Source organism: Parus major, chromosome 7, assembly GCF_001522545.3.
Source record: "Parus major isolate Abel chromosome 7, Parus_major1.1, whole genome shotgun sequence".
In the NCBI taxonomy this organism is placed as follows: Eukaryota; Metazoa; Chordata; class Aves; order Passeriformes; family Paridae; genus Parus; species Parus major.
In genome coordinates, this window is record NC_031776.1 from 1,722,786 (window position 1) to 1,738,816 (window position 16,031).

Consider the following 16,031-nt stretch of genomic DNA (forward strand, 5'->3'; position numbering starts at 1 on the left):
TGCTCTTGAGTGCAATTCTGGATAACCAGAGCTGAGAGCCCAGCAGATTTCACATCTCTGTTTGGAGCAAGACTCATCCACCCTTATTTGTACCTTCTGATGGGAAAACTTCAGTTTTAAACTGATGTGAGCTAGAAGAATGATTTTGAGACTGGAGCAAATGCGAGTGCCAAGGTTGCTGTGCTTCCCTTGCTGTGCCTGCAGCAGTGACTGCTCAGCATTTCCACACTTTGTCTCCATGGATGCTCCAGGTAAATTCATCCTGGGCTGTGACAAATATGATCCATCACCTGGGAAAGCCTCACATTGGGAAAACACAAGCACAGATGGATTTAGGTGGCTGATGGGGATGGAACTTGTCTCCCCTGCAGCTGTCACCACATGAACTGGGGACAGGTGAACCTCCAGAGGTGGGAGTGGCAGGAAATGTCAAATGTTTTATCCATGGCCACTGGGAGCCCATGCCCACTTTGCCTCGATGCCTAAAGATGTGCTGTGTCAATAGTGGTGGTGTTGACACGTATTTGGAAATCTGTCTGAGCATCCACTGCTTTTGGAGGCGTCTCAGACCGGTGTCCATCAGACTGTGGGAGTGGAACTGGCCCCAGAACTGCTGGGCTGCAGAAGAAGCCTTTGCCTTAGCCTGGAGAAGCCCTCTGGGTTAATGGGGACAGCTGCTATTTAAAACAAATCCAATCAGGGTGGTTATCTGAGTCCTAATGGTTTAACATCCCAAATAAATGGCAGTGAACTGAGCACAGAGACAAATGCCATTATTCCAGCACGGTGCAGGGTGTAGGAAGTTGTCAGCCACCCAGGCTTTATTAATATTTGGCCATTCCATAGCAATCCATTACTATTGCACAAAGATTTATTAGGAGGGGAGCAGCAGACTCCTCTGTGTTAAAGATGAAGTATAGCTTCAACTATTCTTTCTCCTTTCAGCTGCTTATAATTTTCTTAATGCCATTTAAGCTGGAGCTTTCCTTGCCATTGGGTGGCTATTTTGAGAAAAACTTTCACTTCTGTGATACACAATTATCTCATGATGAACTAGTTTGGAGACGGATTAAGTGAAATGTCATCCGTAACGTATCACCCCATAGGTGAAACCATTCCTGTACCTTTTTTATTTGGCTCATCTAATATCTTTTCTTACTCAAAGGCATATTTTTCAAACTGCTCTTGCAAATACCTTTTGTTTGCTTAACTAGTCCAGGGTCTCCTCTCTGTAGAATTTTTGCCAATTGTATAAATGGCATAAATTGTATGGTTTCTCTTGATTAAGGGGTGTTTCAGGGCTTGATTGCCCTAGATTAGATGGTGTCAAAACACAGCTTTGGAGGAGTTTGGGGTTATGTGGAATACATTGTGCAGACAGGGATAACTGCTGAGCTCTCTCAGCTGATTGCAGTCACACCTTCAGCCAGCCCCTGAGGGCTTACCCCAAACACTGAGGGTGTTCCAGGGTGGAGAGAGAATAACCTGAGCACTGGCCTTTGGAAGGAGGGAAAAGCAGAAGTTCAGTGTCAGTTTTGCTCTGTTTTCCAGGGAGGGAGGTGGGCAGATGTTGGTGATTTTGCCCTCTAAAAGGGATGAGCAGACACCGACACAGCCTGGGGCTGGACATGCCTAGTTAAAACCTCCCTGAGATCCACTCAGGAATGGAAAAGGATCCAACTGAAGTAATTGAGGCTGGAAAATCCAATCAGGAGTGGAAAGGGACACGAATGAGGTTTTGAGTAAAGGCCCCCAAGACAGGCACTTGCAATCCCTGGAGCTTGGCATAATGCCATTCCCAAGTGAAATATGGGACAGATTTTACATTAAAAGCAAACAACCTGACCCAGCAAAGCCTTGCTAGATATTAGCTAAGCCTGGCATTACAACTGCAAGGGCATTTGCAAGTGTTTTCTGCAATGTACAAAATGTATCCAGACTAATTCCTTCAATGATTGCATTGTGCTGCACTGAGTAACATTAGCCAGCTTGTAAAAGGTAAATTGCAACCTTAGCCCTTCCCTTAACTTGATTAATTTTGATCAGTGGAGCTTGTTTTAGTTATTATCTTTCCCAAGTGGTTTCCCTTTATGTGCTGCCATTCACAAACTGTTGCCATGCAGACAGAGATGGGCTGGGGAGGCGATACCTGCCTTTCTGTGCTGTTAAAATGATCCAGCCTTCACTCTGAAGGCTTCATTGAAAAACAATTAGACTGCAAAATGCTTCAGATTACGACTAATCAAGCCCTGCCAAAGCCAGTAAAATGCACGTTTCTGACAGGAAGCAAAGCCCCAGCGTGTTTTGCCCTCTGGTGTGCTCTTACCCAAGGGCAATATTCCATAGAGTGTCACCAGCTGTCTGACTTCTGGGATGGAGGGCATGGGCTGGGCACCTGTCCCACGGGGGATGCTCCTCAGACAGTCGTAGTAGCCTGTGAGGAGGAAGCAGGAGCTCAATAAATGTGACACCGTTGCTGTAAAAAGCATAACTCAGGCAATGAGGAGCTGCCACAGAGCAGGGATGTAGCACACACTCAGCAAAGCCAGGCTCAGGGACTCAAGCTGGGCAATATTCTGGTGGAATGTGGCCCTGAGAAAGGTGAACTGCAAAGGAAAATTTAAGCTGAACAAGCTGTGGAAGTTGTTCAGCAGAGAGCAGACGGTTTCGAGTAACCTTTTAAAGCAACTTTGTGGAGAAGAATCATTAGCAGCACCATAAATCACACTGCTGGCTGATTCCTGGATTTGGGATTTTGCAGGGCTAGAATCCCAGTGAACCATGCACTCTCAGAAGGATTTCAAAAAGGGGGGAAAGCTATTTTAACAAGCTTTTCCCTGGCTGGGTCCCATCTCAGCTCCTCGCTGTGTTAGTCGCGTAAGCGTGTCACCTCATTTGGTGGGGCTCTCTGCTTTGCAGTTCACCTCTTCCCCCCACCCCAGCCTTTTTTTTGTTCAAAAAAGAACCTCCAGAAAACAACCCAAGAAAATGAAAAATCCCTGATGTGAACTGAAACGATTTAATCTTGCTTTGGCTCTGGTTATAGAGCTATAATCACATTGCTTGCCCTGTCGAAGTCCATATCCAAGAAATGCTGGAGAACAAAGATACAAGGGGATGGGCCACAAGCAGGAAAACCAGTTGTGATGTGTAGTCAGTGATTATTTTTAGCATAAATTACATGTAATTATGGTGATTATTATTGAAAAATAATAATATATTATGTTTTACTGTTGATAAAAAGGCAGAGGGCAAGAGGCCTCTGGAGCAGGGGTAAATTAGCAGTGGTTAAGAGCAAAAGTGGAGGTATAATTTGGGGGCAAAAAAGGCAGACAAGCCCTGGTGCAACTGCCCCCTCCCCTCTGAAGAAAAATTAATTTCAGGTTTTATCTTTTATTTAAGGAGAAATCAAAAGAACGGGATAGGAATTAATCTTCACAGATTTAATTAGAAGGTATCAAAGGGTTTAATTGCAACTGCACATAAATCACAGTGGATATTCTCTGACTAATTTAGATAAGGTCACCAAGAAAATTAGTTCAGTGATGTCAGTTTGTCATAGAGGGGGGACATTTCGGTGCCTTTCCTGGCTGTGTAGCACAGTTCCACTCTTTGTCCTTTCCCCAGGAACTGCAAGTGACCTTCCTGAGGCTGCAGCCCTGCAAGGCTGAGCAGATGAAGACTCCTTTCTCTGCAGGCTCTGAGTGTGTCCTGGGACCCTCCAAGAGGTTTTCTGGATTTCATAAAATTGTTGGAGATGTGCTGTTTTAAAAGTGGTGGTGAGGGGGGAATGTTTGTTGGACCAAAGTGACCTTGATAGGCCAGGAGAACAAAGGAAGAAGGAAAACCTTCCTTTACTTCATGGTGTTTAATGAGCATGAAATGGATGGGACACTTGTTAATTCAGAGAATTAACTACTCTTCAGAGGAATGGGCAGAGGCTCTGGAGGCTGAACTGGTGCTTTTAAGAGTTTATATGAACATAGCATTTGGGGGTGATAGAAGAGAATTTGTCTTTTCTGTATTGGCCTTGCATCAGCTGTAGCACTACTGCTTCTGGATAGCTGCAAATTCAAACCATGGCTTTTGAAACTACCTGAATCCTGCTGTGATTTCACTGTGTTTGTGGACATGGTGCTACACCCCTCTAAAGTCTGAAAATGTGGGCTTTGGGGTTTTTATAACCCCTTTTTTCTCTGTAAAGCATAGCTAAACAGGTCTGGCTGCAGTTGCAGGTAACAGAAACCAGACAAGAGAAGTGTGAAATGCAGAACTAGGCAGAGACATGTCTTACTGAAATGAAGGGCCAGATATGCCTCAAAGCACTGCTCAAAGTTCATGGGCAGTCAGGGAGGTGCAGGGGAGGGGCTGGGCCTTCTCTGCTCAACCAACAAAAGCTGGAGGTACAGTTCCTGCTGTTGTCTGGGAAATATTCTGCATGGATCATGACCCCTTGCACTGTCTTGCCACTGCTCCTTAAAGGATGCTCTGGTTCTGCCTCAGAGTGGTTGTGACATCCACAACCATTCAGGGCACCCAGGTGTTACTGCCTGGAGTTACCAGCTCTGCAAACAGGTCCTGGGCTCAGTAGCAGAAGTGAAAGGTCCTGAGCAGCCCACAGAAACAGACTTGATTTGCATACCTGGCTTTAGATATTCAAAGTGCAGCGACTCTTGAACTCGGTGTTGACTGAAATGGGGGTGAGTGGAGGTGGAATGGCTGGAGGTTGGATCAAACACCACATTAAAGAGGGGTACTTTACCAATGTAGTCAGAGAGATTCACGTTCTTGACTCTGATGAGCAATCCTTCTTCTGCAAGTTCCTGGTACAGGGAATCAATGGTCCTGCAGGCAGGAGACATCACTCAGAAGGAGTCAGGAAAAGCTCAGACCTCTCACAACTGAGCCAGCCTGAGAGTTATTTATGTTTTCCCAGCTTTATAAATGCACTTTGTGGCTCAGAGGCAGCAGTGATTAGTGCCATCAATGTGAAATCAATAAGCACAGCTTTGTGTGTCGTGGTGAGGAATCTCTTTCCCTCCCTCACTCTCTGGGTCCCCCTCTCCTGCTGACTCCATTTACCCATTTCCAGGTGATGCCAGATCAGTTATGACTTGTGTAATGGACTCATTCATTAATATCAATTACCGGGAAATTATTGTGAAATTACACAATAATGGCAATCCTAACACTACTATACCTATTCACTCAGCTCTCCAATTAGTACTAATTCATTAATTCTTCTTGGAATTTATTGTGTTGGCAACAGACAGCCTCATCTCTCCGGGAACACGCCGGGAATGCCTCACTCAGATCCAGCAGTGTTGAGGTCAGGCTGGCCAGAGGGGGATCGGGAAAAAACATTCCTGGATCCCTGGAAGTGTCCAAGGCTGGACAGGCTTGGAGCAACCTGGGACAGTGGAAGGTGTCCCTGCCCATGGCAGGAGGTGGAACTGGATGGGCTTTAAGGTTCCTGCCCTACCCAAACCAGTCTGGGGCTCCATGAAATGGGCAGAACTTCCCCAGTGGAAGCTTCTCCCTGTCTCCATTAGTGGGTGAAAGTAGATCCCAATAATGAAGGAGTTAAAACACTTAAATTTGTGTGTGCTTTTCTATTGATGTGGATCTTCTCTACACTCTCTTTTGGAATTCTAAGTATTAATTTCAATGACACTTTTGGCACTTGATTTTATAGAGTCATACTGCTTCCAGGATGATGTAAGCTGAATAAACCTGTCAGAAATTCTTAAGTGTATTGACAGCATAAACAATACTGATTTTAATCTTTTCAGGTCTCTCAGTGTTTTTGCACACCTTTCACATTCTTTCCCCTCAATTATTCTGTCTTTCTCACCTCTCTTAATTGGGATGTTCTGGTCTGGCTACAATAAATATATTTAATAGTGCCCCTCAGCTGGTTAATAAACCTACAGGTATAATTTGAGGTCTGCAGCCTTTTTTCCATTTCAGCTGAGGAGTTTTATGTTTATGCAGTCTTAGTAGCACAATTAATGTAGGAATAGCAATAAGCAAATCCAAAATTTAATGCACCTTCAACGAGGTTGATTTTGCTGCTCTGACTCTTGCTTTCATCCTCAGTGGTTTTATGTTGGGAATGCATCATAAAACAGGCAGAAGGTGGAATGGGACTAGCCTGGCAGCTCTGGTGGGAGCAGGACTTGTACTTTTCCTGGTATATTATTTTTACTGTGCCAGTTAAATGATGCATGTCCTGAGCCTCCTCCAAGGGAGTGTGATGTGACCAGACTTTGTTGGCTGAAGCCCCCTGTGCCCCCTTTGCTGGGCCCAAATGGAGATTTTGAATCTGAGTTATTCATCCCCTCTCTGGGTTATTTCTGAAATGCTCAGCAGGGAAGAGCAAAGCATGGAGCCAAAATGCCAGATAAAAAGCCAGCTACTAGAAAGCTCATGTTTTCAGCTGGCTGCATGCTAAGTTTATATATAAAGAAGCAGGTATGTGCAAGAGCAGTTTTAAAAGCAGGGAATATACACATCCTTCTTAGACTTTGGCACTGTTCTGTAGGAGAGGTCCTGCTCTGCTATAATCCATGAGACACGGATTTGAAATATTTGCTTTTTTGAGATTTTTTTTTTTTAAATTTATTTTAAAGCAGGTAAAGAGATTATTGGCTGATTGTGTGGTGCCAGCACCCAAATGATCAAGTTTGGGTCTTGCTGTTCTTGCAGGAATGGGTTTGTGGGGTGAATTTCACTGATTGTCTTTGTCATTGTGCTGTTTTCCAGCCCTGCTCCTGGATCAGCTGGACCCTGTGGTGTGTGCACTGGTGAAAAATGGCTGGATTGTCAGGTAAGACAGCACTCATTGGAAATTGCAGAGCAGAAGAGGAAATCCTCTCACATCCTCCAAATAAAGAGTGTTTGAAAGAGCAAAGGTCCACAAGAAGTGGCCAGGTCTGCCAGGACTCTTATTGACCCATGAGACTGATTTATGACATGTACCCACAGCCATGAAGGGGGATTTATGGAGTGCAGGGCCTGTCTGCAGCCTCCCTTATCAGGCTCCAGCTGGGATGGAAAATCTGACAGTCAACAAAGCAGCCAGGTGCTGCTGCACCTGCAGAGAGGGGAAAAGAGGCACACAGGGCCAATATCCTGCTGAAATGCTCCATGTGCTTAGCTCTGCAAACTGGAATTAACCTGCCTGGAGGTGATGGGACTGGTCCTGGTGGTGTGTGATAGCACAGTGGGGATTTTAGCTTGTGTTTGTTGGTGAAGATGAGGAAAACCAAGGTTGATATTGGAGACCTAATGCAGGGAGTTCTCTTTACCTGTCAGGAGTCAGATCTCTCTCCAGCTCTGGTATCTTTTTCTTTGCAGGTATCTTGCTTCCCTGAGGACCACACAAGCAAGCAGGAATTAGTGACTTTAGCAGAGAGAAATGTTTTTGAATGTACTGAAGCAAGGTGAGGGCCAGAACAGCCAATGTTTCAATGCTTGAATGTAGCCCAGAGGGAAAAACCATATCCTTAAACAGCAGTCCCACTGCTACACAGGAAAGTATCCCAGAGTCATTTTACTGCAAGGGAAAAAGTTCCTCTCCTTCCTTTTGCTTGGATATTAGACTGTTTTGGTTTTTTTTAATTAGCACAGATGCCCAGGGCAGTGGTGGCATCCCCAAGCCTGAAGGGATCTAAAAGCTGTGTGGATGTGGCACTAGGGTTTAATGGTGGCCTTGGCAGTGCAGATTAAGGGTTGGACTCATGATCTCTCTCAGAGACCTTTTCCAATTGTGTGATTCTTATTCCATGATTTTTCCAGAGCACAGTTCTGTGGGTGAGGGGGGATATGGCCCTTGCTCAAGAAGGAAGCAGGAAGGAAAAGGGTGTGGGGTCTAAGTAGCTGCTCCAGAGACTGTTTATGCCTTTTTTAAAAAAAAAATTAAAAATAATTATCTATATATTGAAGTAAATATATATAAGCAGCTTCCCTGAGGGGAAAAGCTCCTGAGACTCTGGCTACCCTCCTAACAACTGGACAACCTTCTCTTTCCTAATGCCTCAGGGAAGAAGCTGGAAGAGGGCAGAAAAACACAACCTGCTCTTTTCACATTTTCACCACCATTTCACCACAGAAAGATTTTTGACTCGTGTGCCTCATTTCTTTACACATTACAAAACAACTCGTGCCAAACATAAATAAGGAAGATGTGACTCAGGCTTGTCAAACCCCTCCATTAATTACAGCTCAGGAGCCATAAATATGGTTAGGGATAATTAGTAGTGTGGAGAGGGCATCATTAATCCACGTTAGTGCCCACCACTGGTGTCTGAGCTCCAGTCCTGCAAAGCACTCCAGGATTGGAACTGTTTACACAGAAACCTTGGTGCACCAGGGGATTTCTCCAACAACTTAAATTTAAGCACGTGCTTAAATGCTTAGTTGAACAAGACAGCTTATTCTTTCTAAAAGTTTATGTTCGCTTTCCTGGGAATACAACCATTTACTTTGCTTTTTTTTATATAATAGTGAATACTTCTGCAGAGCTCTGGAGGCTGTGTTGTTGAGTTTAAAAAATCCTATCCAATTATCTGGAAAATGCTGGGCTTTTTCACAGAATAGATCAGCAGCCTTCAGGAATAGATGGATTTTGGGTTTTCAAGGATAGACACAACATAAGTAACCTGTGGTTCGATCACCTGTTACTGTTTATGATGCCACAAAGATAATCCAGATGAAAATGCAGCTGAAAGCCAGCACTATATGGATCAGCCAACTGGGAAAATGAGATGTTTTTACATTTTGGGTTAGGATAATGCAAACAACTCTGCATTTGGAGAACTATACCTTGGGTTTCTTTACATAAAGAAGTTTGGCAGCAGATATTCATCCAAATGTGCCAGGGGGATTTTGCTTTGAAGAAAGGGAATGGGAAGAAGAAAGCACATGCCATGCTGTTTTAACAACTGCAGAAATATTGAGGCTGTCACTGGTTTATTTTTGCTGTTCCTCCTGTTTTGTCTTTTTAACCTCTCCTCCAACAAACCAGAAATTACATATATTTGGGTCTGACTGGGAAGAAAAGCTTGTTTCAACCTAAGTAAAGATGCTAAGCATATGTTGAATTTATTGGCCAACTGGTATTGTCCTCAAGGCAGCTTCACCAATAAAGTAACTCCAGAGCAAAACAAAAATGAACTGTGTGGAGGAAAAATGTGTTTTCCTAATTAACAACAGCATTTGTGGGGAATTTGGCACAGGCTGAGATGTGATAAGGGCAAATATGAATTGTAGACAATGGCTTGCCTCCAAAATGTCTTACTGGGAACGGCTTTTATTTAGAAAATGATAATGTTTAATGAATGTGAACACGCTCATCATTTATAATGGAAATCTCCTTGCTTCTCTCTCTGAAATGTCTGTTGAGCTTCTGTGCAGCCACCCCCTGACTTGGTGATTTTCTGAGTTGATAATTCCCATGAAGGGAGCTGCATCAGGGGCAGCTGGTGGGGACACAGGGCTGTCTCCTGTGCCAGTGGGGTGGCTCCTCTTGCTGTGTGGGCTCAGCAAAATGCTGTGGGTAGCTCAGAGGTTGGAGCACACAAGAACCTGATTTCAGACCAAATTCCAGAGCACTGTCTGCTGCTGGAATGGCACCAGGAGGGAGAAGGGTATCCAAATGTCTCACTGAGGGAAATTGTTGAAACTGGAGGATCTGTGTCACCCTTTGGCTGTGATCTCACAAGTCCTGGCTGCAGCTACAGCCACCATGGGTCATGGAATCATGGAATGGCTGGTGTGGAAGGTTATCCAGTTCCACCCCTGCCATGGGCAGAGACACCTTCCACTATCCTGGTTGCTCCAAGCCCTGTCCAACCTGGCCTGGGACACTTCCAGGGATCCAGGGGCAGCCACAGCTGCTCTGGGCACCCTGTGCCAGGGCCTGCCCACCCTCACAGGGAGCAGTTTTTTCCTAATATCCCATGGAAACCTACTCTCAGTTTGAAGCCATTCCTCCTTGTCCCTAGATGCTGTTGTAACAAATCCCTTTCTGTGTTTCTTGCAGGTTCACTGGTGAAAAAGTAACAAGAGGAGAGTGCTCCTGTGCTTTAAGGGAAACCAGCAGCTGATACATTTCAGTGGATTCCTTGGATCCTGTGAGATGGTTAAGATGGGAGGCTGAGCAAGTGAAGATTTGCACTGGGCCTGGGGTGAGAAGCCTTTTCTGGCAGTGCTGAGATAAAACAAGCAGCTTCTGACACTTACACTGAAAAAGTGCTTAGACAAAGATGTTCCTGCTGATTAATAAACTTGCTGAATGAGGGACTCTGATCTGCAATCCCTGTTGGATTTAGGCACAGCATCCAAAGAGGTTACAGATCCCACAGCTGGCTGAGAGCTCTGGGTGCAGCAGTTAAAGGAAATCCAGCAGGGCTTGGGAATCACAGCCCTCAAACCCAGCCTTTCCTCAGTTCTCACCCAGCTTCTCTTCTGGCCTCCTTCTCTATGGCTTTTCTCTTGTTGATATTTCTGTCACAGCCCTTTGTGCTTTGCTTCTGCCCAGTTTCACCCAGAAGGGATCTCCAAAGCTGTGAAGCAAGTTTTCTTCCACACTTAGGTTCTCATGTCCCCCTTTCCTGGGTTTTCTGTGTCTCTTTTTTCCCCCTCCTGAATCCTGGCCATGCCTTTGTGTATGTGTGGGTGTGCTCATTTCCAATGTATTGCTTTACCTGCAGTGGGGATCAGAAATAAATCCTTGGGGGAGCAGAGCAGGAAAAGCAGCACAATGGGCTTGAGAGAAAGCACTCTGATAAGCTCTTAAATGGAACTTCCAGGTCAGTGACTGCCATGTTCCTCACTCAGAGGACATCTCCCAGCCTGTCCATTCCCAGTGCTCCCAGTCCCAACCTGCTGATTCCTAGCTGGGCAGGGATGAGCTGCCACTGTGCCAAGTGAAGGAAAATGACCTCCATTCCTCTGTTTCTGTTGTATCCTCATCCCCTTTCTAGTGACAGTCATTGGAGCAGGAGCTATCTGGAAGAATGAGGGTCCAGCACAGTGTGTCTCTTAACCAGGACACTCTGTCTATGCTGGGCCATAGAGGTGGGACAGTCTGTGGGTAAGGGAAGCTTCCAGCTTGGAAAGAGGCACAGAATCTCTGACCCCAGCAGTGTGGTTTAGTGAGTATTAACTGCAATCTAATGAGTTTTGTTATTTCCAGATCAGTCTACTGCTCTGGAGACCCGCTTGTCACGAGAAGAACAATTTTTTTCACTCAAGTTCATTCTTCCACAAAGCTGGCAAATGGGATTCTTATCTTCAGGAGCTCTAAGAGCAGTTCTTGGTAGGGTTAAGTGTCAGCTTTTAGCAGGAAGTGGTATTTGAAGGTTTGGGAATCAATGATAAAGTACTTACAGAAATAAAGGAGTGGCTCTGGGTAGGCTTGGAGATGTTATATATTGTTTTTCTTAAAGCTAGGAGTTGTCTGGAACACTGACTAGAGAGGAGAAATTTCCCTTTAGAATCCAAAATGTCCTTGCTGTGTTCACCACAAAAGGGACTTGAAAACTCAGATTGGTTCCTGTGGGTCAAAGCCCAGATTTTTGTTTTTAATATGGATTTGACAGAAATTTTCTGAGTTGGGAACTCATATTAAGGCTTGGAAAGGCACAGAACACCTGCCTCTGGTAGGGACAATTCCCTGACAAAGAGAGCAGAAGAAATCCCTCCCTAAAACAGAGGGAATGGCTAAATGTGGCATCACAGGTGGAATTTGTGATGATGGTCCCTAGACATAAAATTCCACCTGTGAAAATTCTCCTAAAGAAATTACCCATTCATTGCCCCTTGCCCAGTGCCAGAGCACAGGAAAAAGTCTGATTTCTCTGAAGAATGCTGAATTCTCTTGAGAATGCAGAATATCCCCCTTTTTATTTTTGTTTTGGCAGGGGGATTTTTCACACTGCACTCCAGACCTGCTCCTAGCTACAATGAGAACCTGAAACAATCACCTGTTATATACTGCATAACTGAGGGGGAGACATGTGGGACCTCCTATGTGGATTGAAAGATTAGAGATTTTTTTGCTGAATAATAAATTAACGAGGTATTTCCACAACTCTCCAGCTCATATTATTCTTATTATGTAGACCAGGTTATCCTAAAGCAGATCTGCAGTCCATGTGCACAGGTATGCACTGGTTTGGTTTATGACTGAGATATTTATGCAAATACTAATTGGAAAAGGCCTTTGCCAGTGCTGAATGGACATTTTAAATGGCTTTGCACAGGGAAGATGTGTTTTGACTAACACTGCATCGTTCCTTTTGTTCCCCAGTCCTCAAATAGAACTGTTTTGGCTTGGGTGGGGCTTTTTTAAGATGAAATCTTTATGGAATTGGTATTATCTAATTACTACTTCTTTTCCTGCCTCATTCTCTCAGGTTACTGGCACAACTTGGGAAAATAGAAGTTAAATAATCTCCCTCCACCCTAAGCTATTCCAACACTACATTGAAGGAAAAAAAACCAACCCAACCCAGCCCTAACATAAAGCTCTGTAATTCCAGTGTGACATTTTGCAGCAGGGCACTGGCCAGCTGATCTAAATGTGTCTGCCCATGAAAACTTGGGGGAGATTTTTGCAATGTTTTGTCTGTATATCTTAAGCCCTCAACCTATTTTTGAAACAGATTTAGGAATCCAGTTGGGATCAGCTTTCAGGGCTGCCCCAGTCTTTTCTTGTTAGATTGTCCCTGGGCATTTGTCAGGGAAAAAGGCATTTTTAAAGATAATTTGAGTAGAAGTAGAGCAACAGCAAGTATTTGCATGCTAAAAGGTATTACAGAAATGAAATACAGCATGAGATTAGGGTTGGCTATTTGCCCTGAGGGTTTTAAGTGGATCTGCTGATTGAGTGGTGGGGTGTAAGCTTTGAGTTATTTTGCACTGACATGATCTCTAATTTAAATGCTTTGGTAAGGAATTTTGGAGAACCACAAGCTGTGGAATTCTTCATATGACAATGCTGTAAAACTAGATGTGAACATGACATGTGCTGTGTTTTGGGGGTATTTAACCTATTTTTTATGCCTAAATAAACTTGGCTTAATTGCAAATTCCCAAACCCCTCCATAGGCTGTAGTAACATAATGAGTACCTGGCTGTGTGTGATCTATGTGGTGTTACAGACAAATGAAAGGTTACATCAAAACATTCCGAGGGAATTTTTTTGGTGTACAGTCTTGAAACATAATAACCAGTCCTGGAGGAAAAACAGCCAGCAGCTGGAAAACTCACTGGCCTCCAGATCCCTGTTTTCCTTGGAAAACTATTAATCTGAACTGGTCAGCCTGAAGAGAGGGATTGCTTCCATTTTGCTGTTTGACTGCATCCAAGGATTTCAGGAGGGTGAAAATCTGAAATACCTCATAGTGATTTATCTCTGGAGTAGCTCAACTTGTCCTGAGCAATATTTATACAAAGAACAAGAGCTAATGCAGAAGGCCCTGAAAACACCCACAGGTGAAGAGATTTTCAGATGTTCCTGACTTGAGATTCAGTAAATGTTTAGGGTGGACTTTTTGATATTTGTACCTGAGGTTTGCACTGACCACCACCGTACCTGGGTAGGGAATTGTGACTGCCCCTCAGTTCTCCCAACTTGCTGCTCTTACCTTTTCACCTTTCCCAGCTTTACTCTGAGGACCTGTCTCTCCATCCACAGCCTGTTTGATCTTCAGCAGTTTCTCCTGCATCACTTCATCCACCTGCTCAAGACAAACGCAGAGGAATCTTCCTCAGTTTTCTGCTCTGCAGCCTCACCCCAGACAATTGTTCAGCTGAACAAGTGTGAAAGCAAAGAACAGGTAGTAGGGACTCTGGAAGGAGGGAAGGTCTGTGCCAGGGCCAGTTCTTACAGCTGGAGAAAAGTATACACAGGTAATGCACATGATTAGTGTCCTCTTGCTATTGTAAGCACACCTGCACTCTGATCTCTTCCTCCACTTCTTCCCGTTCCCCTCCTTTGATCAGCTCCGGGTCATGATCCTGGAGAAAATCCCATCTGTTATCTCTGTTCTCCCAAAAGACTGTTATCCAAAAGAAAGAAAAAAAAGGGAAAAAGTTACAGAAGCCATTGCTTTCTCCAACTGTTTCTGGAGGCAAAAGAAAGAGTAGTTGTAGGCAGCTTTTATTAAATTATGAGCTGTATGAAAGTAGCAGGCTCTAGGGACCCTTAGCAAGTTCAGAGCCCCGTTGTGTTAGGATCTGCAAATCTTGAGGTTAAGGGATTTCTTCTTTTGCCTTGGGTTGCAAAATGGTATCAGAATTCCTGAGGATAATGGGATAGTGAGGTTGTCATTTGGAGGTTGTAAAGCTGAAAGCCTGGAGTGTGCTCAATCTCCAGGAGCCCTGTCCCGTGCCTGATGTTGGCATTATTTCATTCTGTTTAGCAGAATGAAATAAATCCTTTCCCTGAAGAAGGCACAGGGATGGCTCCTGCCCTGAAGGATGTGCTCTCCACCAGTGTCACTTGGCTGGCACGACACAGGCTTGGGGACCAAAGGAAGGGGAGTCAATTCAAACCACAAATTTCCCTGTTCTCCCATGGCTCAGTTAAAGCTGCTGCATCCTGGCCTTTCTAGTGATGCCCAGGAGGCTGAAATATGGGAATAGGGGCACTGGAATAGGAATAAAACCAGCACTGAGCACGTGGAAGTGGGAGAGAGGGAGGGGACAGGGAGTGTGACAGAGCAATTACCTGCAGCTGACCCACAAGGCCACACAGAGGCTTCACTTTGGGGAATTATAAGCTCGATGCAGAAATTGAAAGGCAATTATTCCCAAAAAAGACAAAGCCCACCTGATCCAGCCCCTCTGTTCTGAAGTGCTGTGCAAAGGAGAAGTGATAGAGAGACCTAACACCCAGTCACAGCAAATTTGTGAAACTGGTGATGGAAAAAAAGCTATTTGTGATAAAATACCTAATGATCCTGAGGTGCAGCTCGTTATTTTTGTTGAGGCAAACTGCAATTTGCTCTTTAGAAAGAAAACTAAATGAAGTCTGACGAGCTTGGTGCATATCTGAGTTCTCTGCTATTAGCTAAGTGCCTTACTTTAATGGAAACACCTCTTTTTTTCCTACACTTCTTGAGCTAATTTGAAGGAAGGCAATTCATATCTTGCCTTTGAAGCCCTGATTGTATCTTCCTAAATGACAGCTAATCTCCAGCTGTATGTGCTAATTCAATTTCCCAATGATTTGAAATGACAGTTTTCCACTTTAAGACATTGGCTCCTCTATGACTCCGTTTTGTACAGATATTTTCCCCTGTACCCCTTGCCTGCTGAAGGCACTGTGCAAATGCAGAAAGCTTTTAACATCCAAGTTTTAGTTAATCTAAGACTGGCTGTTCTTTCCCTCCCCAACAAATTTTCAGAGCCCAATTCCACACAGAGGATTTATAGTTTTACAAAGTTTATAGAGGGAGTAGTTCTTGCAGGTGAGTAATCTTAATTTCACCACTGAGAATGAGAATGGTGGGGATGGAGGAGGACTGGGGATATTTTGGTGTTGGAAGAAACCCCAAAGTACAGACATTAAATTTCTTTCAATTACTTGTGGGTCAACAGAGGGCATGACAGATGTCATGTAATATTTCAGGAGGAAAAGCTGATTTGCCCAAGTTATGAGGTAGCTCCTCCAGCCTGGAATTCCAGCCTTGGGGAAAAGGGATGTTATAGAGGAGTTATGTGAATTTTTAAACACTTTCCTGACTGGGTCAACAGGTTGCAAGTGCTGTGTTTTCACAGGAGTACAAGGCTTTAGATATTTATTTTTCATAGAGGGATCTGTAGGTTTTTCTATTCTGTTTTTTTTCATAATTGTTTATTGTCATTTTGTAGATTGATTAGTGGTTAATACCCACTGCAGGCAAAAGCAGGGAGGGTCCCCCCAGACTCTGCTATTACCTGGCAATGAATTGTCTGAGTGTTATATTAACCACTGGGTTAGAGGTGCCTAATTTTAGTAGAGAGATCAATAACTCATA

The 16,031-nt window shown here is 44.2% G+C and overlaps 1 protein-coding gene and 1 long non-coding RNA gene across 5 annotated transcripts in view; one reads left to right on the plus strand and one right to left on the minus strand.

Moving 5' to 3' along the window:
- IQCA1 (IQ motif containing with AAA domain 1) overlaps window positions 1-16,031 on the minus strand; it is a 97,687-nt gene that overhangs the window by 18,285 nt on the left and 63,371 nt on the right. For all 4 annotated transcript variants that reach the window (XM_015634928.3, XM_015634930.3, XM_015634927.3 and 1 more), the window contains 5 exons: window positions 13,963-14,069; window positions 13,656-13,748; window positions 7,311-7,372; window positions 4,763-4,845; window positions 2,327-2,434 (listed from right to left, as the gene is read on the minus strand). In XM_015634928.3, the coding sequence (XP_015490414.1) occupies window positions 2,327-2,434; window positions 4,763-4,845; window positions 7,311-7,372; window positions 13,656-13,748; window positions 13,963-14,069 (453 nt within the window). The remainder of the gene's footprint in view (window positions 1-2,326; window positions 2,435-4,762; window positions 4,846-7,310; window positions 7,373-13,655; window positions 13,749-13,962; window positions 14,070-16,031) is intronic.
- Window positions 6,761-13,114, plus strand: LOC107207572. The gene is made up of 3 exons (XR_004498247.1): window positions 6,761-6,829; window positions 7,360-7,445; window positions 10,046-13,114. It is a non-coding gene; the product is annotated as an uncharacterized LOC107207572 (long non-coding RNA).